This window comes from Sphaeramia orbicularis, chromosome 9 (assembly GCF_902148855.1).
Source record: "Sphaeramia orbicularis chromosome 9, fSphaOr1.1, whole genome shotgun sequence".
In the NCBI taxonomy this organism is placed as follows: Eukaryota; Metazoa; Chordata; class Actinopteri; order Kurtiformes; family Apogonidae; genus Sphaeramia; species Sphaeramia orbicularis.
In genome coordinates, this window is record NC_043965.1 from 16,689,927 (window position 1) to 16,710,808 (window position 20,882).

The window sequence follows — 20,882 nt, forward strand, 5'->3', positions numbered from 1 at the left end:
TTGTTTTCTTTATTTATTGGTTATAATGATAGTATTTTACTGGTTCTGACCCATTTTAGATTGAATTGACCTAACATGATTTTAACACCATTGATTGTTTATATCGTCAGTGTAATTTTTGCATTTCACAAATTCATCCTACAGGCTGGATTGGACCCTTCAGTGGGCCGGATTTTGCCCCCAGGGTGCATGTTTGACACCTGTGTTCTAAAACAAATTAACATTTTATATTTAATTTCATTTCATTTATTTCGTTCATGGTTGTGCATTTCATCAGCAGACATTCAATAATCATCAGGTGAACAAACATGAACACACCCATGTTCGAAAAGGAGCAGGATGAAGAAAATCTTATATTTCCTGCCTCCTTCTAAATAATAATAGCCTTAATGGTCAGCCATACACAACTAGCTATAAAATCATACTGTATAACACAGGTGTCAAACATGTGGCCTGGGGGCCAAATCTGGCCCGTGGAATGAATTTGTGAAACGCAAAAATTACGCTGAAGATATTAACAATCAATGATGTCAATATCATTTTAATTCACGTTCCACATACAGTCCAAATAGATTTCAAGTGGGTCAGACCAGTAAAATATTATTATTACAGCCTATAAATTATGACAACCCCAAATTCTCTCTGTTTTTTGGTGTAAAAAGGTAAAATTACATGAAAATGTTTACATTACCAAACTATACTTTTACAAAAAACATGAATAACCTGAACAAATATAAACAAACGGAAATGTTTTAAGACAAGTAAATGCAATTTTACCAATATTCTGCCTGTTACTAAATGTTTTGTGCGATTGCAACGCACATGTGTAAATGATAAACTGATAAACCAAGGCAGAATATTGTTAAAATTGCACTTGTTTTTCTTAAGACAATTCAAGTTGTTCATGTTATTCAGATTTTTAAGGAAACTTTGGAGACGTAAACCTGATCACAATATAATTTTACTTTTTTCACTAATATTATCTTACTAGTCTGGCCCACTTGAGATAATATTGGGGTGAATGTGGCCCCTGAACTAAAATGAGTTTACACCCCTGCTGTATAAAGTCAAACAAACCAAACTAAATACATCATATCCAAAAGTAAAAAATACTCACTGATAAATATAACTTAAAGCACATTTCAACTAAAGTTCCGATCTGAGTAAACTTATAAATATATTTACCTGTGCGTCGAAGAACTCCGCTGGGTTTGTAATCCATTATGACGAGTAAGATGTAAAATCAGCATCAGGTGGAACTTGAAATCATACTTTTCACTTGTAAGCTGTCCTGTATATATACACACACACACCCACTCAGTGATTGGTCATCTATATACACACACCCACCAACGGTGACACACACAGAGTGGAAACACAACTAGGAAACAACAAAATTCCATGATGACATACACCTTTTAGTCGCTCATATTGTTCCTGTTGTGACTGTTACTACTTTATTACTTGTTTCATTATTTTGTTTATAGTGGGGGTGCGCATTCAAATGCAGGGTGAATATAACTGTAAATAATAAATATCAGCGTTATTATATATAAAGAAATTGAACATATGTAGAGGTACAGTATTTAATAATGACAATGAGGATGTTGTACTGATAAATCTGCTGTAATTATTGAAGAAAATGGTTGAATTGTTGAGTCCGTTTGTACGACCGTACTGACATGAACATTTTGTTGTGTATAATTCAGTTACTGCATTATGTATTTGTGTGGTTCGATGCTAAAATTAGGAAAATATATTGTTTGATTCTTCTATTAAGATAGTGATAAATGTGTAAAAGCACAGCAGGGTAGGATTAAATACGTTTATACTTCTTCCTACACCTTTTTGACCATGCAAAATTCAGACTTGTATGTGCTTGAAGATAGATTCTGTCCATTTAAATGTTTTATTTTGTTTTGTTTTGTTTCTTTGCATGTTCGAAATAAATAAATAAAAGAAAGAAAAGATATATACAAGTATCGGTAGCATATCTTCGGTTTTAGTCGCACACAGAAAAGTGATTTTTATGACTGAAGCGAAGCTCTCTTGTAATATTTGAACATGTATATCATTTTACTAAACATGATGTAAATGGTTTCTATAGCTGTCAAAAAGAAAAAAAAAAGGAGTATTTTTCAGTACAGCTCAGATTGTGTTTTTCCATTGAACTAAAGTACTTAGTCTGCTGCTTGGTTTGTGGCTTTAAATAGACACTTGTTGCTATCTGTCACCGTCAGAAATCCCTTCCCATTTCTTGCTAATGTTATGTCACATTTCTGCTGATGCTGGTGTGGTTTGTTGATTCCAGCTCATTCCAGTCGAATTGCAAGAAAAAAAAAATACCAAGACCAAGTTGCTGAGCCATTGTTGTCACACCTCTAATAAAATCCTAGAGGGGATGAATGTGAAGTCTGAGCACAAATAGATTCTAATTCAGCTGTTTACGCTGATGTTGTCTGATGTAGTGGATGGTGATCAGTCTTTCTGGTGTACCCCAGAGATCCGTCCTGGGCCCCATTTTATTCCTCTTGGACTGTCAGCTTCATGTGATTATGTTCAAGGGGAGTTTTTAATTGCAGAATGACCCACCATAATTATTTCATTTTCAGCCATGGTTGTTGGTTGGTTTCTTTATCTGTGAAGATTGTGTTTGTTTATAGTTAGATTTTATTCTATTTTTTTTTAGTATTTTTTTCCTACAGTGTTCATTTTGCACCACGGGGTCTTACAGCAGTGGTTCCCAGGCTTTTTTGGCTCGTGACCCCATTTTAACATCACAAATTTCTGACGACCCCAGACATTCTAAACAGAGACATTTTTCTCTTAAATGTCTTAGTGGGGCCAGGCGGGTGAAGAAATCTTTCTGTTGTCCGTTTGGCCCGGTTTTTACTGTGTCCAGGCAGGTTGAAGCGTAGTAACATGTGGTCACGTGATCGGGCTCAGATATGCCCTCTCAGGTGTCACATCCTGCATTTTATTTTTTATTAAGAAAAATGTGTAGTGTTTTAATTATAATGAACTATTTATTGAATCATTAAAAAACATTTTTTGTTAGCAATTTATTTACTTTTTTTTTTTTATCAATCATTAGAAATTTCAAATGATCCCACATGAATTCCATGTGAACCCACATGGGATCCCGTCCTCAAGGTTGAAAAACACTGCTTTAGAGTCTTGTAATTTCAGTTTTCGGAATCAATCAGTCAGGGTTTATTTATATAGCACTTTACAACAACTTGAAGAGGACCAAAGTGCTTTACATCTAAAAGCATTATTAAACTAGAAAAGCACTCGGAGAGCGCAGACCTCCACCAAGGCAGCCCCCCCCCCCACATCACCACCTAAATATAATCATTTGTTCCTTGTTCCAGTATCAATGTTTCCTGAAAATTTCATCCAAATCCATCAATAACTTTTTGAGTTATCTCGCTAACAGACAGACGAACAAAGAAAACCCCCCCCCCCCCCCCCCCCATCACCACCAAAATTTTATCATTTCTTCCTTGTTCCAGTATCATTTCCTGAAAATTCCATGAAAATCTGTCCATAACTTTTTGAGTTATCTTGCCAACAGACAAACAAACAGACAAACCCCAATGAAAACATAACCTCTGCCGGCAGAGGTAATTATAAGATAGAAACAGTTCAAATACCATAAATATGCATAAAACAAGAAATGTTTGCTTTTACATCTGTATGCGATGTACATATGGGAAAAAATTTGACATAAGTGACTCTGAAACTATACTTTTCTTTTTACTTTTGTTCTTTTGTCTGGACAAAAGAAAAAAGAAAAGTATAATTACATAAACAGAAGACAAAATGAACGTCATTAGCCTTGACTTTGAAACTACTGTTCTTCATTTCATTAAATATGTTACAAAGGGACACGTTGAGGGTGTACCCCACCTTCACCCATAGGTAGGCGGGATAGGCTCTGGCACCCCCATGACCCTCTCCAGGACTAAGCGGTTCAGAAGATGAATGAATGAATGAATGTTAAAAATGCAGGCGAAGGACAAACCCGTTTTTCTTTTTTCAGACTTGCATGTAGGCATTATGCTAAATTCCCTTCAAATGTTATGTATGTCTGCTAGTTTATTTATTTTACAAATATATTAAACGCCTCATTTGTGACGTTACAGAGCCATCTGAGGAATACCTGACCCCAGTCATATATTTCTGCTGTGATGGAGATGACGTTTACTTTTAGTTAGGGTTAGGGTTAAGACAGTGTGCGCTCTAACTCAGTCCAGACTCATTAGGAGTGATGACACTTTGGGGGTAGTGGCTCCGTTATGTCCTTTAAAGGTAAGAGCAGGTTTCTTCATTATTCATTTTACAATCACCAGTTCTATTCTCATTACAACTTTTTTTTCCCTTTTCCTACTACAACAGAAAAAGACCTGTCACCATGTTGACTCATGGGTGATGTATAGCCGATTGCACGACATTCTGCTGATTCTTCTGTTGTGTCGACATTCTGTGGTTTGGACTCTTGATTGATGCCTTTTCACTTAATTATACATATACCAAGTAAATACCACCTGTTGTCATTTTTGTATGTTTATTGATTGAAGCAGCACAAAATTACAAATGTTTACAGTCTTTTTACTTCAAAGTGTAAAAAAAAAAAAAAGGATTTTTATTGTACCAAACAAAATATCTAAATATCCAAGTTATATATGAGCTAAATAAAAAAAAAGGTTATTGTGCAAATAACAAAAAATATGACATAGTGTTTTTGACCATATGTAATGCAATTAAGAAATGCTGACCTCTTTTAAAAAAACACTGACCGAGCCAGTAGTCTTAGTATTTTAGTAACAACTACCTGCACATTCTTTTCAAGCAAAAATGAAATTCCCAGTTTTTGTTTGAATGACACTACTTCTAGATCAGCGCAGTCACAATTGCTTCACTTTCAGTTTAATTTAAAAAAAACAAACAAAAAAAAAAAAACACCTCCAGAAGCCTCCAGAAACATGAGTGTTGAACACATGGCAATATGATAAAAAAAAAAAAAAACAATACTGGAAGACTTAGCTGTGTTAGCGCTGGTGAAATGTATGTAATGTATGTAAATGTGTTGTATGCAGCCAGTAATGTCACAAACAATTCTGTTTCAGACAATACGCCACAAAATCTTAAGTCCTGTTCTAGAGAAAAGAGTGTGTCATCAATGTACATGTTTGTGCTTGTGAAATTGAATGTGCAATTGTGTATGTGGGTGTGTTTGCAATTCGGTGTGATTGTGCGTTTTGGTGTGCACGTGAGGGCCTGCTAGTAGTCAGTGCGTCTCATCTGGTTACAGTTAAGACCCCAGTGCCTGGCAGTCAAACCTGTGCACATCGGAAGAGAAGCGCTTCCGGTGTTCATGGCGAGTTCAACTTCAACGTTGTAGTTAATACTGCTGGCAATGTAGTGCTAGTCTAGGCACAGAGTTAGCCTCGTTTTGCTGCTGGCCCACCACCGCCACCAACAACTCCCACCCCACAACACTGGAGCGAAGGGAGGCCATATTGAGCCAGGATTATCCAGCTCAGAACGGACTTGGAAAAAATCAACTCGTGGCTGGTTCTTTCCTCTGATGCTGGAGCATGTCTGTCACACTCATTATGTCCTCTTCAGGGACCTGTAAAAAGAAAAAAAAAAAGACAGTACAATTAACTCTAGGGATGGGAATCGATAAGAATTTAACGATTCTGATTCCATAATCGATTACGCTTATCGATCGGATTCTCTTATCGATTCTCATTAGGTGAGGAAATAACAGAGTACAAATGGGTATGTTTGCATTAACTGTCTTTTATATTTCCATCTGCACAGAAAATATAACCTATACAGTATGTACAAATAATAAGAACAGATGATGTCAGGTCTGGTTTGGGGTGGGGTGGGGGGGGTGTACAGTGAAAGTGAAACTAAAGACGCTTTACTAATTCCTCTATTGCCGAATTTCCACTACATGGAACCGGTTCGACTCTGCTCATCTCCTGTTGTTGTGCACCTCATTTCCTTTCCCCTACCTTCAGAAACTTGTATTTGAGGGGGTACGACGTTTGTTGTTCACACCAGAACCAAAACTGGGCCCAGATGACATCCTGGTGTTCACTCTGCCGCTAGATTCACAAGCGCCGCTAAGTAGAGTATCAAATGAATCACATGCTGTAGACAAATGTTTGAGCAGATTGAAGGGATTCCATCCTTTAGAAGACATGGAAGCTTTGGCAGTGTTCCAGTGGACCTGGTGTCATCTGTTTAGACCGTTTCTGCCTCAACACCATGTTGGCTACGTTCTGACCAAAACAATGCAGCGAACGCGTGATGTCATTGCGCATGCGCAATGTAGGCGGAATCGATAAGCAGAATCGTTAAGCAGGCAGGCAAACAATTCCAAGGAATCGAGCTACTGGGATCCAGTTCTCAAAAAGAACCGGTTCTCGATTCCCATCCCTAATTACCTCAAAGTGGTAAACTGGTTCATCTCATAAACTGGGTTTCCATTACCCTCAGAAATGTGCAAAATATAAACTGCGCAATAGAAAACTGGTACTGGAAACACAGAAATGTTGCAACAAAAAAAAAGATTTTACGCTGTCATGAGGTGGTTTTTGAGATGTTTTGATATAGAAGTATTGGGCAAAAGTATATTGGAAAATTAGCCTCCAACTTTGGGTCCACAGGTCACCTCTTTTAACCCACAGCCATCTTGATGCCTTCTAAGCAGCATCTGATAATATCACTAAAAACAAAAATTCACCATATCAGCAGTAGGAGTGTGTATCAGCAAGAATCTAGTGATACAATACAAATCACAATACTAGGATCACGATACGATATATCACGATATATCATGATACTGTTAAAAAGGCAATTTTTTGTTTGTGTCTTTTTTTTATGATTATTTCCTGGTAGAACTGAATTACACCAGAAATATGCCCAAATACTAAATACACTTTTATTTGATCACAACAGGATCTAATGCTGTATCACAAAATGTTCCTGTGTTCAAACTTAAATTATGTTTTACAGACATTTCAGTTTAAGATCCTGTTCAAATGTTCAGATTCTATTAGTTCCTAACTAACATCATAACATTATTTTTGTGCAATCCCAAAAAAAGAACTAACATCTGCTTCTCTCAGACAGTAAAAAGTGCTTTTAGGATGTTTCAAATAACCATTATTTAATAAAACAGTGTTAAATTGTAATAAATAAGATATAAATAATAAAGAAAACCAAAAAACAAAAATGAACCTCCACCATATCTATATTTGAGTAAATACCAAAAAATATCGATGCAGTACTTTTTAATATCTATACAGTATTGTGAAATGAAATATTGCGATATATTGCAGAACTGACATTTTCTAACACCCCTAGTCAGCAGTCATGCACCAATTACAGATCAAACAGAGTCGCCTGTCTCCTATGATGTGGGTTTTAAGTGGAATTTTCCTCTGACATATTTCTGACTAATTCATTAAAATATGAGCTGTTGCCTCCCTGCTTCACATACTCACATCATTGAAATTGTTCTAATGACGCTTTATTATTTTGCATTAGGGAATATCTTGAGTTATTTCTGCGATTGTGACTTCTTCAGAAAGATTACCGTCTTATAACCTGTTCATTCTTCTTTAAAAAAAAAAAAAACATTTAAGGTTTTTCAATATATCAACATTGAACAAACACTAACACAAACACCTTTACATATAAATATAATGATAAAATAACACAAAATAAACTAAAATAAAAAAAACAAACATCACACACATAACCACATATGCATTATAAAATAAAATAAAAAAGAAATAAATGCGAACAATGATCAAAATACACAGACACACTCAAATTCTGTCATTACAAACATCCTAGGGAGTCCATAAAATTATACATAAAACAAAACCTCGTTCTTTTTGTAATGAGAAATTAACTGTTTTCCACAATAAAAAGATTTTAACCATTACATAAATTTCACTAACCCCTGGCACATCTTACTTAAAAAAATCTAGCCTAGAGCTACTGGAATAGACGATGTAACAGTTGGTTATGATAAGTTGCACGACTGCTTTAAAGGTGAAGACACACCAACCCGATTTTTAGTGGTCGGACATGACATGAGTCTGGTTGGTATTTTCTGTGCAATCGGCTGTTGTTAATGCCGTAGCCAGTCTTTTCAGCCAATTCAACATGTGTAATCGGCCACTACCTGTCGTTCAGTCAAACCAATCTGATTGGTGGACGGATAGCCCTTGATTAGTAAATAAGTGAATGAGAAGTTTCCATGCGAATACCAATACTAATACCAATACTATACCAAGATACTTCACACTATTACTGTCTTCTATATTGGGCCATTCACTGCTCATATTGTATCTGAATGAGTGCCAGTCAGTGTTTTCTATGGACTTCATTCATTCCCTGAAGTGAACACTGTTAGCATTGTTAGCATAGTGCGATTTCTCCTTAGTTTTCATCTGCGACATCTTTCTTCTTCCACAAGAAGAAGTCCGAGAGTTGGCAACACCAGTATCTTCTTATTACTAGTCATCCGTTCAACAAGTACAACAACAACAACCCTTCTGGACTACTCAAAACTCTGCTAACAATAAGAATCTTCACACTTTTTTGACTGCGTCGGGGAGATTGGAGCTGACCAATCAGTCGGGCTACCTTTTCTGGTGACGATCGACAGTTGGGTTGGTGTGTCTTCACCTTCAAGTTATGTGAATCTTGTTATAAATCAGAGAATGAAACAGATATATGAGGGAATTTATCAGCAACACTGGAACGTTATTGTAATGTTTAATATTATTACAGGGCAGTGAGAGCAGAAGTGTAGTGTCTTTGAAGATTACATCACATAAACCAACCTGTACGTGTTCATATACTTAAGTCCTCAATATGATAAAGAGCACTGACCAAAGCCTTTGAAATCCAGCTGTGACTACGGTCAAAAACCCACAAAACAGACCACAGGATCAGCATCTAAACAGGGCATCCTTTAGTGCAGGGGTGTCAAACTCAGATCCTCGAGGGCCGATATCCTGCATGTTTTAGACGTTTCCCTCTTCAATCACACCTGGAAGCCATTACATCATTATCAGGCTTCTGCAGAGCATGATGATGAGCTGATCATTAATTGAACCAGGTGTGCTGGAAGAGGGAAATATCTAAAACATGCAGGATACCGGCCCTCGAGGACCGGAGTTTGACACCTGTGCTTTAGAGTGATGCTGGAGGGAAACGGAACTTTGAGATTAGTTTCTATGAAAGAGCCAAGAGCCAGATAAAGCTTTCTTAGTAATTTTTGAAGATATAAATCTGGTGGTAGGAGTTGCTAACTGAGTTGGCAGAGAGATACCAATGCAATAAATGTCTTGGTAATGGAATGACAAAAGCAACTTATGTAGAAATTGTTGTGTCTTGGCATCATGTACCATATATTGCAAAAGTTTTCACAAGAAAAAGAAGAGTACTTCAAGTAAAAAAATAAAAAATAAAAAAAATAATGAAATGGCAAATTACAATAACACAGCAAAACATAGTATACACGTACTTATTTTCATACTAAGTCAAATCAGTGCTCAGTGATGAATCAAATACCGTTAAAGATGTACAATAACTTCCTGTGGGGGTTAATATACTCCATCTAACTTTAAGCCTGGGTCATTCTCACACTTATCTGCAATGCTAATGCAGTCTGTGGATTAGAATCTGCAGATTTGGCCACTTTTTCCGGGACGAAAAATGACGAAGATATGGTAAGAAATGTAATGCCCGCCCCACTTCATTTTCATACTTTTACTCATGTTTGTTTGCTCTGGTTTCAAGACATCATATCTCCGGCTGTATTTACGCTAGCATCATCAAATAAAAAATGGGAGAGTGTTTCAAGTCTGCACCTTCGAATGCAATAGTCCCCAGTGGTCTACGTGAATGACTTCCGACGCTACAACGTGTCACAAGGCCATGACCATGGACCCCTAAGGGTTAAAATGTGCTATATAAATAACCTTGACCTTGAAAGCTGTATGAAAACAGTAACAAACGTAACTAAGCAAGCAACATAGCTACTTGTAGTGATGATATTGATGTGATATTTTACTATTCCTGCAGTCTAAGCACACACAATACAGTGGAATCATTCGTCAGACGTTGTTTATGCGACATATACTCTGCTTTTATCTGGCTAACGTTCACTCCTGCAATAAGTCATCAGAGCCCAACCTGCATTCTTTGAATATTCTCATATCTCTGTGAAGTAGTGCATCATTCACGTCATGATTAAATCGGTTAAAAATGAAGCCGTTGACAATCACATCCGCTGCCATCAGAGTCATATGAGTTGAGGATGTGGGACTCACCAGAGCATGGTCGAAGCTGAATGTGCTGATGTAATAGGCGGAGATGTCGCTGTCAGCAAGAGGCTGAGATATCTGGGCGACAATACCACATTCGTCTGAAAGAACGGTAGACAGCATGAGTTAGCCTGTCCATAAAAGGCATATGTGGAACTGACAAATAAAAATAAAAAAGATCCAAGTATGTGACACTGTAAAGAAACTATTAATAGATGTCTCAAGTAACAATAAAGACTGCTAACACTCCTAAAATAACACTACATTGTCGAAACTGAAGCAGTATTAACGTTTTATAGACAATCTGATTCTTGATCTTGGTTACAACAAGAAACGTACCAGTTAATAGGTTTGATTAATTGATTAATCTCTGTTGAATGGACATATAACAGATAATTATTATTACAAGAAAATGGCTGATGCCTACAATCACACTTCTAGACCCAAATTACAGTTTACAATTACTTAAAAACAGCTCAAACAATATAGCTAATGATGATCTCGTCCAGATTTATTAAGTCAGATGTTCAATTTATTATTTTGATATACAGTGGTAAGAAAAAATATGAAATTTCCTAGCTTTCAACAAGAATGGTCATATGGTGTGATCTGATCTGCATCTAAGTCACAAGTACAGACAAACACAATGTTCTTAACCTAATACCATACTCACAATTATAATATGTCATGTCATTGTTGAACACAGATATTAACTAGAAGCACTCGGAGAGCGCAGACCTCCGCCAAGGCTGATCAGTGGGCCCCCCCGTGGGCCCCCCCACCCCCGATTACCCCCAAAAGTTAATCATTTCTTCCTTATCCCATTTCCAACAAACCCTGAAAATTTCATCAAAATCTGTCCATAACTTTTTGAGTTATGTTGCACACTAACGGACAGACAAACAAACCCTGGCAAAAACATAACCTCCTTGGCGGAGGTAAATATTCAGAATGCTGATAGAAAGAAGATAGGTGAAACCTTAGGCTGAGGATGGAGTCAAGATTAGAAAAACCTCATTTCTAGCCAATGAAATGGGATTAGAGACAGATGTGGAGCTACTCTGACTTAAAAACTCAAACTTAAACTCAAACTTGTTTTGTGTTTTTTCGTCAGTAGAAGCACCTTCAATCAAGAATTATTGATTTGCATAAGACTGGAAAGTGTTACACAATAGAAGTTATATAGTTGGTAACAAAATCAAAGATGATTTATTTTCACAGATATTGGCTGATTTATTGGCTGTAGACTTGTTCCTCTGGTTTTTAAAAATGTATTAATGTAAACTGAAACAGGCAGGAACAGATGAGAGTTAATATAGTTGTGAAGTGTCCATTAGTTCTTTTTAATTTACAGTTTTAAATTGGCTTTTGATTTCAGTTTACTTTGACTTAAATTTATGACTTTTTTGACTAGTTTTAGTTGAGTTTCCATTTAATTTTAGTGTTTCTGTTTTTAAACACAAAAAGGCTGCATGAAAGAACATCAAATTTATTACCTCTGCCAAGGAGGTTATGTTTTTGCCGGCGTTGGTTTGTTTGTCTGTCTGTGTGTGCAAGATAACTCAAAAAGTTATGGATGGATTTGGACGAAAATTTCAGGAAATGTTGATACTGGCACAAGGAACAAATGATTGTTCCTTGGGGGGGGGGGGCACTGATCTGCCTTGGCGGAGCGGAGGTTTGCGCTCTCTGAGTGCTTTTGTAGTTCTAAACTCATTTTACTCTTTTACATCAATGGGGAAAAATGAAAATGTGTTGCATGTCACTGCTTGTGTTACATTGTTCAGTGTGTTTTTATCTATTATTTATCACCTATCTTTATCCTAGTTTCAACAAATGTCATTTTTACCCCGCCCCCCTGAAGGGGAGGCAAGGGATATTGTTTTTGGTACGGTTTGTTTGTTTGTTAACACTCTAGCAGGAAAACTATTGGTTGAATTCATATCAAATTTGGTTTCTACATTGCCAGTGACCCAGAATAGATGATATTACATTTTGGGAAAAGTAGGTCAAAGTTTCAATTTTTTATGAATTTTTTACTCCCCCAATTTACTTATAATGGGTAAAATTACACATGCCTGTAGCAGCAAAACCATTTGGTTGAATTCATACCAAATTGACTTTACAGATTGCCAGTGACCCAGAATGGATCTCATTACATTTTGGGAACAATAGTTCAAAGTTCAAATACTTTAGGAATTTTTAAAATCTTCCCATTTACTTATAATGGGCGAAATATGTGCGAAGGGCGGGCTTTGTTGCACCCAGCACCACTTGTTTTTCTTTTTGTCCACTAACTGTACTAACCCTGCTATAGATTACGGGTCATTTTAAATGTGAATAACAGGGTCTATAAAATATTCTGTCAGTGTTATTTGAGTAGTACATATAACAGTACCTCAATACTAGTGCGCACTGCAGATTTTTGATGCTTTATGAAAGGATGTGGCCTTACCGAAGCCAAGGGGTTGTCCACCGATGCGGACCATCCTCCACAGCTCCCCAGAGGAGCTGGTGAAGAGAAGATCTGCAGGAAACCTAGTGCACAAAGATCAAGCAGTGATTCCTACCAAGCAACCAAGTGCAAATACATCATCCACATTTCAAAATACGGCATAAGATAAAATCATATCAAAAACGCAAGTGCTGAAATTGCACACAACATCGGCAAAGCACCAACCTTGTAGATAAGCATGTGATAAGAATAAACATCATGTTGGGTTTTTTTTTTTGCAAATGTGATGGGTTACATGTTTGAAGGCCAAATGACTCTTAAAAGTCCATAATAGGACATAACCAACAGTGTGGAAGTGTTACATCATAATCCATGTAAGTATGATATGTACTGGTCAGAGTGAGAGCTGCTTAACGTCCTTACTGTCTCTGGGCCTCAGTGTCCATCACCAGAGAGATGTAACCATCGATGAGGGAGAAAGAGAAGAACTTGATACAGTCCAAATCCTGACCGGTAGATGACGGCGCATCATCTTTAGGACTAGAATAGAAGAAATATGTTAAGCAAAACAGCAGTTATACAAAATAAAAGACTACGACAAGAATGAAGAATTTAAAAAAAAAAAAGTTAATTGAAAAAAGAAGAAAAAAGGAAAAGAAAAAAAAGAGATAATATTCAGAATATCAGAATAATTTATTAGTCCCAGGAGGTAATTATTGGACGTTAGAGCCACTCCATTCAAGTACAATAATAAAAAGTAGCAAGAAAGAATAATCAATACAACAAAAAAAAAAAAGAAAAAAGAAAATATATACATACTAAACATACAAATTAAAACCCTCCATTAATACAAAAATTAGAACAGCAATTTATATAATATGTACTAGACAATATATTTTCAATATTATAATTAAAGAAATATACATAATAAATGTGCAAAAATAATGTTGCGTGTAATAATAATTATGCGGTTACAGGGTGGAGTTGAACAGTCTGAATGACTACACCATATATGGTCAGTGTGTCCCTGAATGTAATCGAATAAATCCAACTGTTGAACCAATGACTTCTATGTTTCTACTGTGACCACAAGACACTGAGCTCATGTCTTGTGTGCACTGTGCTGCCACCTTGTGTTGTACCCTGGTACTGCAGCAGTGAGAGGACAGAAGTAACTCACCTGCTGGAATAAAAGAGGACGTCGATGAGCGTCGTGGCGATGGACGGCAGCGTGTCTGGATCCAGAGACATGACACAGAACTGATTTTGTGGGATCAGCACTGGGTGAACAGTGGGCTGGATGGCTGGAGGAAACATGGGATAAGATGTGGGTTTCTCACATAAAAACACACAACAGTGTTAAAGCTGCAGTTATCAATTATTTTCTTCAGTAAGAGTCATTTAGATGATTTGAATCTGCAAAAACATGTTGATAAAAATGTGAAAAAGACATGTCTGACAATGACAAACAACTTGACCTTTATTCCAGAACCAGCTGAAACAACAAAAAGTATAAAAAGTAAAAGGATATATCCTCCTGAGACCAAGGGAAGTGAAAGTTTTAGCTTTTTTTTACATTAAACAATTCTCTTGATTGGAAACTACATAATGCAACAGTTTTTGCAAATACATTTTTAAAATTATCTTTATTTATTTATTTATTTATTTATTTTTAACAGAGTGTCCTTTGCAACAGACAGTATTTTTTAAGTAAAACTGTGAAACTTTTGTTCCCTGCAGAGGACAAAAATGAATGGCTGGGTGTCAAGAGGACATAAAACATACCTATATAGAAATAACAACAGGATAAAAGCACATATAACAACAAATGACATCTACATACATATGTGCGCTGCAGTCTTCAAGAAATGTGTATCCAACTTAATAACAACTTAAGATGGAACTAATGTACAACTTAAAAAATAAAGCCAAATACTTTTGTTTGTGTGAAAGCTTAGTCCAGTGGTCCCCAACCTTTTTTGGCTCGTGGCCCCATTTAAACCCTAACCCCAGACATTCACTAACAGACGTTTTTTTTTTTTGCTAAAATTAATTTGTTTTTGATCATGTAATAGTTTGCTATACTATGTTGCAAATAAATGTTAACTGTAGATGATATTTAGTCTATATAATGTATATTATTATGGACGGAGGCAGTAAAGCCAGGGGTAGATTACTGCACAAAGGGAGACTTTTATTTTCCTTGGTCAGGATATGTACAGTCATTCCATCTTGGATTTACAAGGCTGACAATTAATACTGAACAAACAAGAACTCAAACTATGAATTATGAAAGAGTTGCAGCATCTCTCTCAACTATATTGTTTATTAGTAATTTTTTTGTTTTTTTAGCAATTATTAGAACTTTCAGGTGACCCCATCTGAATTCCAGGTGACCTCAAGGTTAAAAAACACGGTCTTAAAAGTTAAAAGGAAAAGTGATGGTTTCAATGAAGAAAAGTGAGCATATAGACATTTTTCTGCCTTTTTGTTCCATGTTTGTGTTGATCCTGGTGTCATGTGTGTCACAATAAGAGTCTGTGTGAAACAACGGCAGAACCGATGTTTAGCAGCAGTAAAATTTAAGAAACAAAGCTTTGATGCAGAGAGACTAATCAGATTTTTTTTTTTTTTTTTTTTTTTTTTATAATCGATTTGATTCAATTAATCAATCGTTTCAGCTCTAAATACTATACTTGTGCTTTAACACTACAGTAAAGCTTAATATATTTTTACATATTGCTTGAATTAACTGACTTATGTTAGTGCAGGGGGGAGTTCTCCTAACTAACATTTAAACATACTTCTTTAACAGTTTTTGTTTTTTTGTTTTTTTTGCATGCCTCATGTCCCCAAACTAGTCATACAAGTTGGCATAATGCCGATGTCTTTGATGACTGTGAAAGCATGGACAAATTCCAGCAGTGAAGCCGCCCTAAATGTACACCATGTTCTATACTTAATGTTGACATAAACATAACATCCTGTGAGACTCAATGCAACTCCCTTTATAACTGAAACCTAATGCCTACCTGACTTGTTTGCCCCGTTTCCTTGTATAACGATAACGCTCACATTTTGATGTTTGTTTAGTTAATACTTCCCTTTGTCAGACATAATAGGTAAACGGTGTGTTCCTCTGACAATAAATACAGATTTATATCTTCATTACAGCAGAAATGGTTTATTAAAGCTGCACGTGGCTCTCGGTCACTGTATCTAAAAACATAAAACCATCGGCCCTGTATCTCACCGGTATGTTCTATCCAGAATCAATAACAACTTGAATTTGCAAGGTTGTCAGGTTCTGTCGCTATGCTAGAGTCCTGTGGGCTGGATGCAAGAGATCAATCTCCTAATAGAAGTGGGTGGTACTTTCACTGGAGCAGAACTCAACTAATTAAATCAAAGTCCCTATATGACGCCCTATCAGTGCTCAATAGTAACTAAGTAGATATCTGTAACCATTACCATGTTTAATTTTGCATTTTTCATATTTAAAGAATTAGTCAAAAATCTAAATTTCTCAAAACTGTCAACAGACTTTGTGGACATTGTCCCAAGGAAGCTACACAACATTTTTTAAATGAATCCAACCAGTAGTTTCGTCAGAGAAGTTTGAAGAAATTCCTTTGTGTACCTTCACAGTAGTTCACGGCCTATCAGCAGGCGAGCCAATAAACATAGTACTAATTTACTTTATTAATATTTCAGGGTTTGTACACATTTTTCAAGGTCAAATTTATGCACTTTTAAGGGACATTTTCAAATTTTTCCAGCACAGCACCTTAACGCTGGGGTAAATTACATATACTCATGATCATGATTTTTTTTTTTTTTTTTTACTTTTAACCACAATGATGTACATTGTATTATGCTATAAACATCTAAAATGATGTTTCATAAAAACGAGTTTAGAAATTAAAGAACACAAAGTTTTATCCAAAAAAAGGGAAGTCACTTGGTGTTCTTCAGAAACACTCGCACTGAGACAAAGATTAAGATAAAAATGTACCTGGAGTCAACCTGAGAACACCCACTAATTATTATTTTTTTAAATTTTGTTTTACATGAGGTTTTATTTTTCAAAATATATCACCTCTCTGTAAGTAGCTTTGGCTTGACATCTAACCTGGCAGAGTTAATATTAAAAATAAATAAATTAATCACATCACAGTTATAATTCTAAAATTCAAGCACTTTTCAGACCTTGAAAATACATTGAAATTCAAGCATTTTCAAGGATTTCAAGCACCCATACAACCCCTGATTTATTTTGTAGATGTACATATTGTAAAGATGCCTCGAAACTGTTTTATTTAAAAAAAAAAAAAAAGTATTTCATTTCTCAGAGGAGCACTTGTCCTTAACGGATTGTTTACCTGAACACATTGTACCGGGGACAGAAAAAAGACCCAGGTCGTCACATGACACCAACATGTAACACAAAGCTGCGTCTGATTGGAACAGTCCTCCTATGTTTTGAGATTTATTGCATTTATTGCAGATTTATAGCAGATTTTCTGCTGCTTCAGATCTTCTTTTCTTACCTCAAAACAAAGTGTATAAATAGTGACTTTGCATATGTACTTTTGAGCTTCAGTCTGTTTGAGCTACAGAGAAGCTGCTTCAGTTTCTCCTCATATACATGTAGCTGGTGTATTATCTGGGCCAGTGCAGCTAGTTTTTTATTGCCCAGTGGTGTTGTGCAATGACATTTAACCGCGCTTTTGCTGTATTTGAATCTTTAGGCCTTCCTTGAAAATTGTATTCTATATCTCAAGGGTCTATACTTTGGACCTTCAATAAATTCTGATTCATTTTAAACATAAATTTACAACATTTACCCTTTGTCATCCCTCAGAGCAGATATTTATGGTCCTTATGTCTCATCTGTAATATGTGTGATGTATTGCTTTGTGCTTGTATCACATTGTTCTGGGAATTCAGGGTTGTACAAGAGGTTCTCCTCGACCTCCAACTAGTCCTCAGTCATTCTGTAGCTGAAGGTCAGTAAAAGAAGACAGTTTTGTACCTTCGGTGCTTAAATTTACCTTCAATAAACGGTGCCACGAGCCATTAGAGAGGGTTTATGTCAAGGACGCAAGCAGCGAAGTACAAGTATCTTGAATCAAAGACCATCTCTGTGGGGATGATAGCAGCACACCTCCTGTTCCTCCGTAAAATGTAGTAAAACGTGTACTATGTAGGCCTCGCAGAAAAAAATGCATGGAAACAGCTCATTTAGAGACATGTGATGGAGAGGATTCTGGACTGTGACAGTTAATATTTCAACAAATGCCCTGGCTTTAACATAAGTAACTCCAGAATTAAAATTAAATAGAGCTGTGTCACAAAATTGAAAACTTATCTCCATGTAGTAGGTTAATGTGTATTGATGTAAACTGAATTGCTTATGAAAACAAAATAAATTCTTAGACAAAACATTAGCTCATTACTTAGCTTCCTCATGGTGGCTCAACAGAAAAGATCTAATTTATCCTCAGTTGATTAAAATTTGATAACCGAAATAATGGGCCAACACGGCAAAATTATAGATAACAAGAATTACACTCTATTCTGTAAAATCAGATGACATAATATAGGGGTGTGCAATATGACGATATTAGATTGTAAAGGATTACAACGTATCAATGATTCGACAAAGCAGAGAGAACGTGGAATCGGGGGGTTTATATTGGAGGGGGGTTCCATGCTGTATGTACGCCACAGTGAGTACACGCAGACCATACGACTGTAGAGAGTAAAAGTGAAACTTAAGTCTCCCCACTGTTGTGCAGCTCATTTTCCTTGTCCCTACCTTCCAACGCTTTAATTTGAGGGGGCAGGACATTTGTTTATGGAAGCATTTGATATTTTTGTTCTTCTTTTGTGTTTTTTTTTTTTTTTTTTTTTTTTTTTTTTTTTACTTTTCATGTTTATTAAAAGCTACCTCAAAAACAAAGTGTAGTTTAGTTTTTATGTTGAAAGAGTGCGCTTAATCAGAGTGTTGTTGTTTACATTTTAGTCTGTTTATGTTCTTGGCACATGTCACAAACGATTTAAATTAAAAATGTTCTGGAAGGTTCTTCAGGCTAAATTGTCTGTTTAATTTTTTTTTCTTTTAGGGCTATGTTTTACATTGGGAAATTTTTGATTGCACTGTTCAGAAACTTGCAAATTAGTCGGCTCTGTTCAACAGTGCATATAACAACTGAAAGGGTTTTATCTGTACTCTCCTCTTTTACTTTGTTTTAATTGATTATCATTTATGTTTTATTGATTATGTTTTAATTGTCATTGTGTGTTTTTAATCTGTCTCTTCCATTTTTGTAAAGCACTGTGAATTGCCCTGTGTATGAATTGTGCTAGACAAATAAATCTGCCCTTGCCTCAAAGATCAATGTAAAGAATTGTGATAAAATCAAGATTGTGATTTTACTTTTAAAAAATTCATGTTATGATATTTTTGCTATATCGCCCACCCGTAACATAATATGATATCCACTGATCAGCCATAACATTATGAGCACTGACAGGCAAACTGGTATTAAATTTGATTTTCTCATTACAATGGGTCCTGTCAGTGGGTAGGATATATTAGGCAGCAATTGAACATTTACCCCTTGAAGTTGATGTGTTAGAAATGGCAAAATGGGAAAGAGTAGGGATCTAAGCAACTTTGACAAAGGAGATACTGTAATGTTTAAACTACTGGATCAGAGCAGCTCCAGATCTTCTTGTTCAATCCCAGTGTAAAGTGGTTAAAACTTACAAAAAGTATCGAAAGAACGAATCTCAACCAACTCAGCATCTATAGGAGCAGAACATTATTACCACCTGTCTAATACTGTGTAGTTCCCCTATTTCTGATAACTCCAGAAATCAGATAATGATGTATGATGTATTGGTGTGCATGTCAACAAGCTCACTGTCTCACAAAGGTCTTTATAAGTCTACACATTTTACACAACACCTGTAGGTGGTGCAAGAGACTCCTCTGAGAACAGCTCAAAGGCGAGCAGAGAGGGTAAGTGTACTCGAACCATAGGTGAACTTTGACCTCTACCTTCTTTGCCGTTCTTCTGGAGGCCGTTGGAAACGTCCTGACAGTGCACAGGGAAGGACTCGCCTCCCACCTCCCTGTAGATGTTGAACTCCTCCTCCAGGGTGTTGATGACTACAGAGAGGTCTTTTTCTCTCACCTACATAAAACAGATGCAAAAAATAAATACAGATATATATGTCAAAAGATCTGTACAAGATGCATACACTTTCTGTGTTTATATATAGTCCACAGTGGGGTTCTTTGCAGTGCACTGTCATATTGTTTGAGGGTCTATTCTTAACCCATAAAGACCCAGTGCTACTTTTGTGGCAGTTCCCAAATGAATTTTTCCTCTATGTCTTACATAATTTTTTCTCTATATCTTATATCTCTCTATCTTATCTTGTAATATTATCTTCTTTATTTTGCAGTTTTCAGTGAAAATCAGGTGTTTTACTACATTTGATTTATTGATGATGTTGAGGTTCATAAAAGCTCAGACTAAAGTTGAGGGTTAATATATCAAAAACAGAGAAAACTGAAGAAAAAGTGACTTTTTCAGCAAAGATATCAATAACTGGACATAAAAACTAGGGTCCCTTTCCACTCTCATTGATCCAACTCCATGGGTTTTACTGGTGAATCAATGTTGAGAAGATGACGGTGTTTCCACGTTCACTACGGAGCCTCTGAATGTCCAAATGGGTCATATCTGATGACCATGAATAGATGACAAACTGTATTTTACACAAATTATTTGCATGCATTAATAGGATTAGTGGATCAACAGGTATTAAAACATTTTACATCAGTGTATGATTTTAGTTAATGGTGGATGTTAGGGTCTTTATGGGTTAAAACAGAAGCTCTACTCTACACATGTAGACCATCTATATACTTGCTGACACAGCAGTCTGTCAATGCGTTGTCTATTTTTTGTCCACTTTACATTTTTAAATGTAATATGTCATCCAACTATTAAACCCCCCAGCACAGTTAGGGAGTAATT

At 36.1% G+C, this 20,882-nt stretch overlaps 1 protein-coding gene across 3 annotated transcripts in view; it reads right to left on the bottom strand.

The window, feature by feature from the left end:
• Window positions 1-4,572: 4,572 nt before the first annotated feature.
• Window positions 4,573-20,882, bottom strand: part of castor1 (cytosolic arginine sensor for mTORC1 subunit 1) — a 39,905-nt gene continuing 23,595 nt past the window's right edge. For 2 of the 3 annotated variants that reach the window (XM_030144326.1, XM_030144327.1), the window contains exons 5-10: window positions 19,895-20,030; window positions 14,006-14,129; window positions 13,249-13,365; window positions 12,826-12,908; window positions 10,377-10,471; window positions 4,573-5,638 (exon numbers count right to left, since the gene is read on the bottom strand). In XM_030144326.1, the coding sequence (XP_030000186.1) occupies window positions 5,567-5,638; window positions 10,377-10,471; window positions 12,826-12,908; window positions 13,249-13,365; window positions 14,006-14,129; window positions 19,895-20,030 (627 nt within the window). In that variant the 3' untranslated portion in view covers window positions 4,573-5,566. The remainder of the gene's footprint in view (window positions 5,639-10,376; window positions 10,472-12,825; window positions 12,909-13,248; window positions 13,366-14,005; window positions 14,130-19,894; window positions 20,031-20,882) is intronic. The other variant, XM_030144325.1, reaches the window with a different exon arrangement.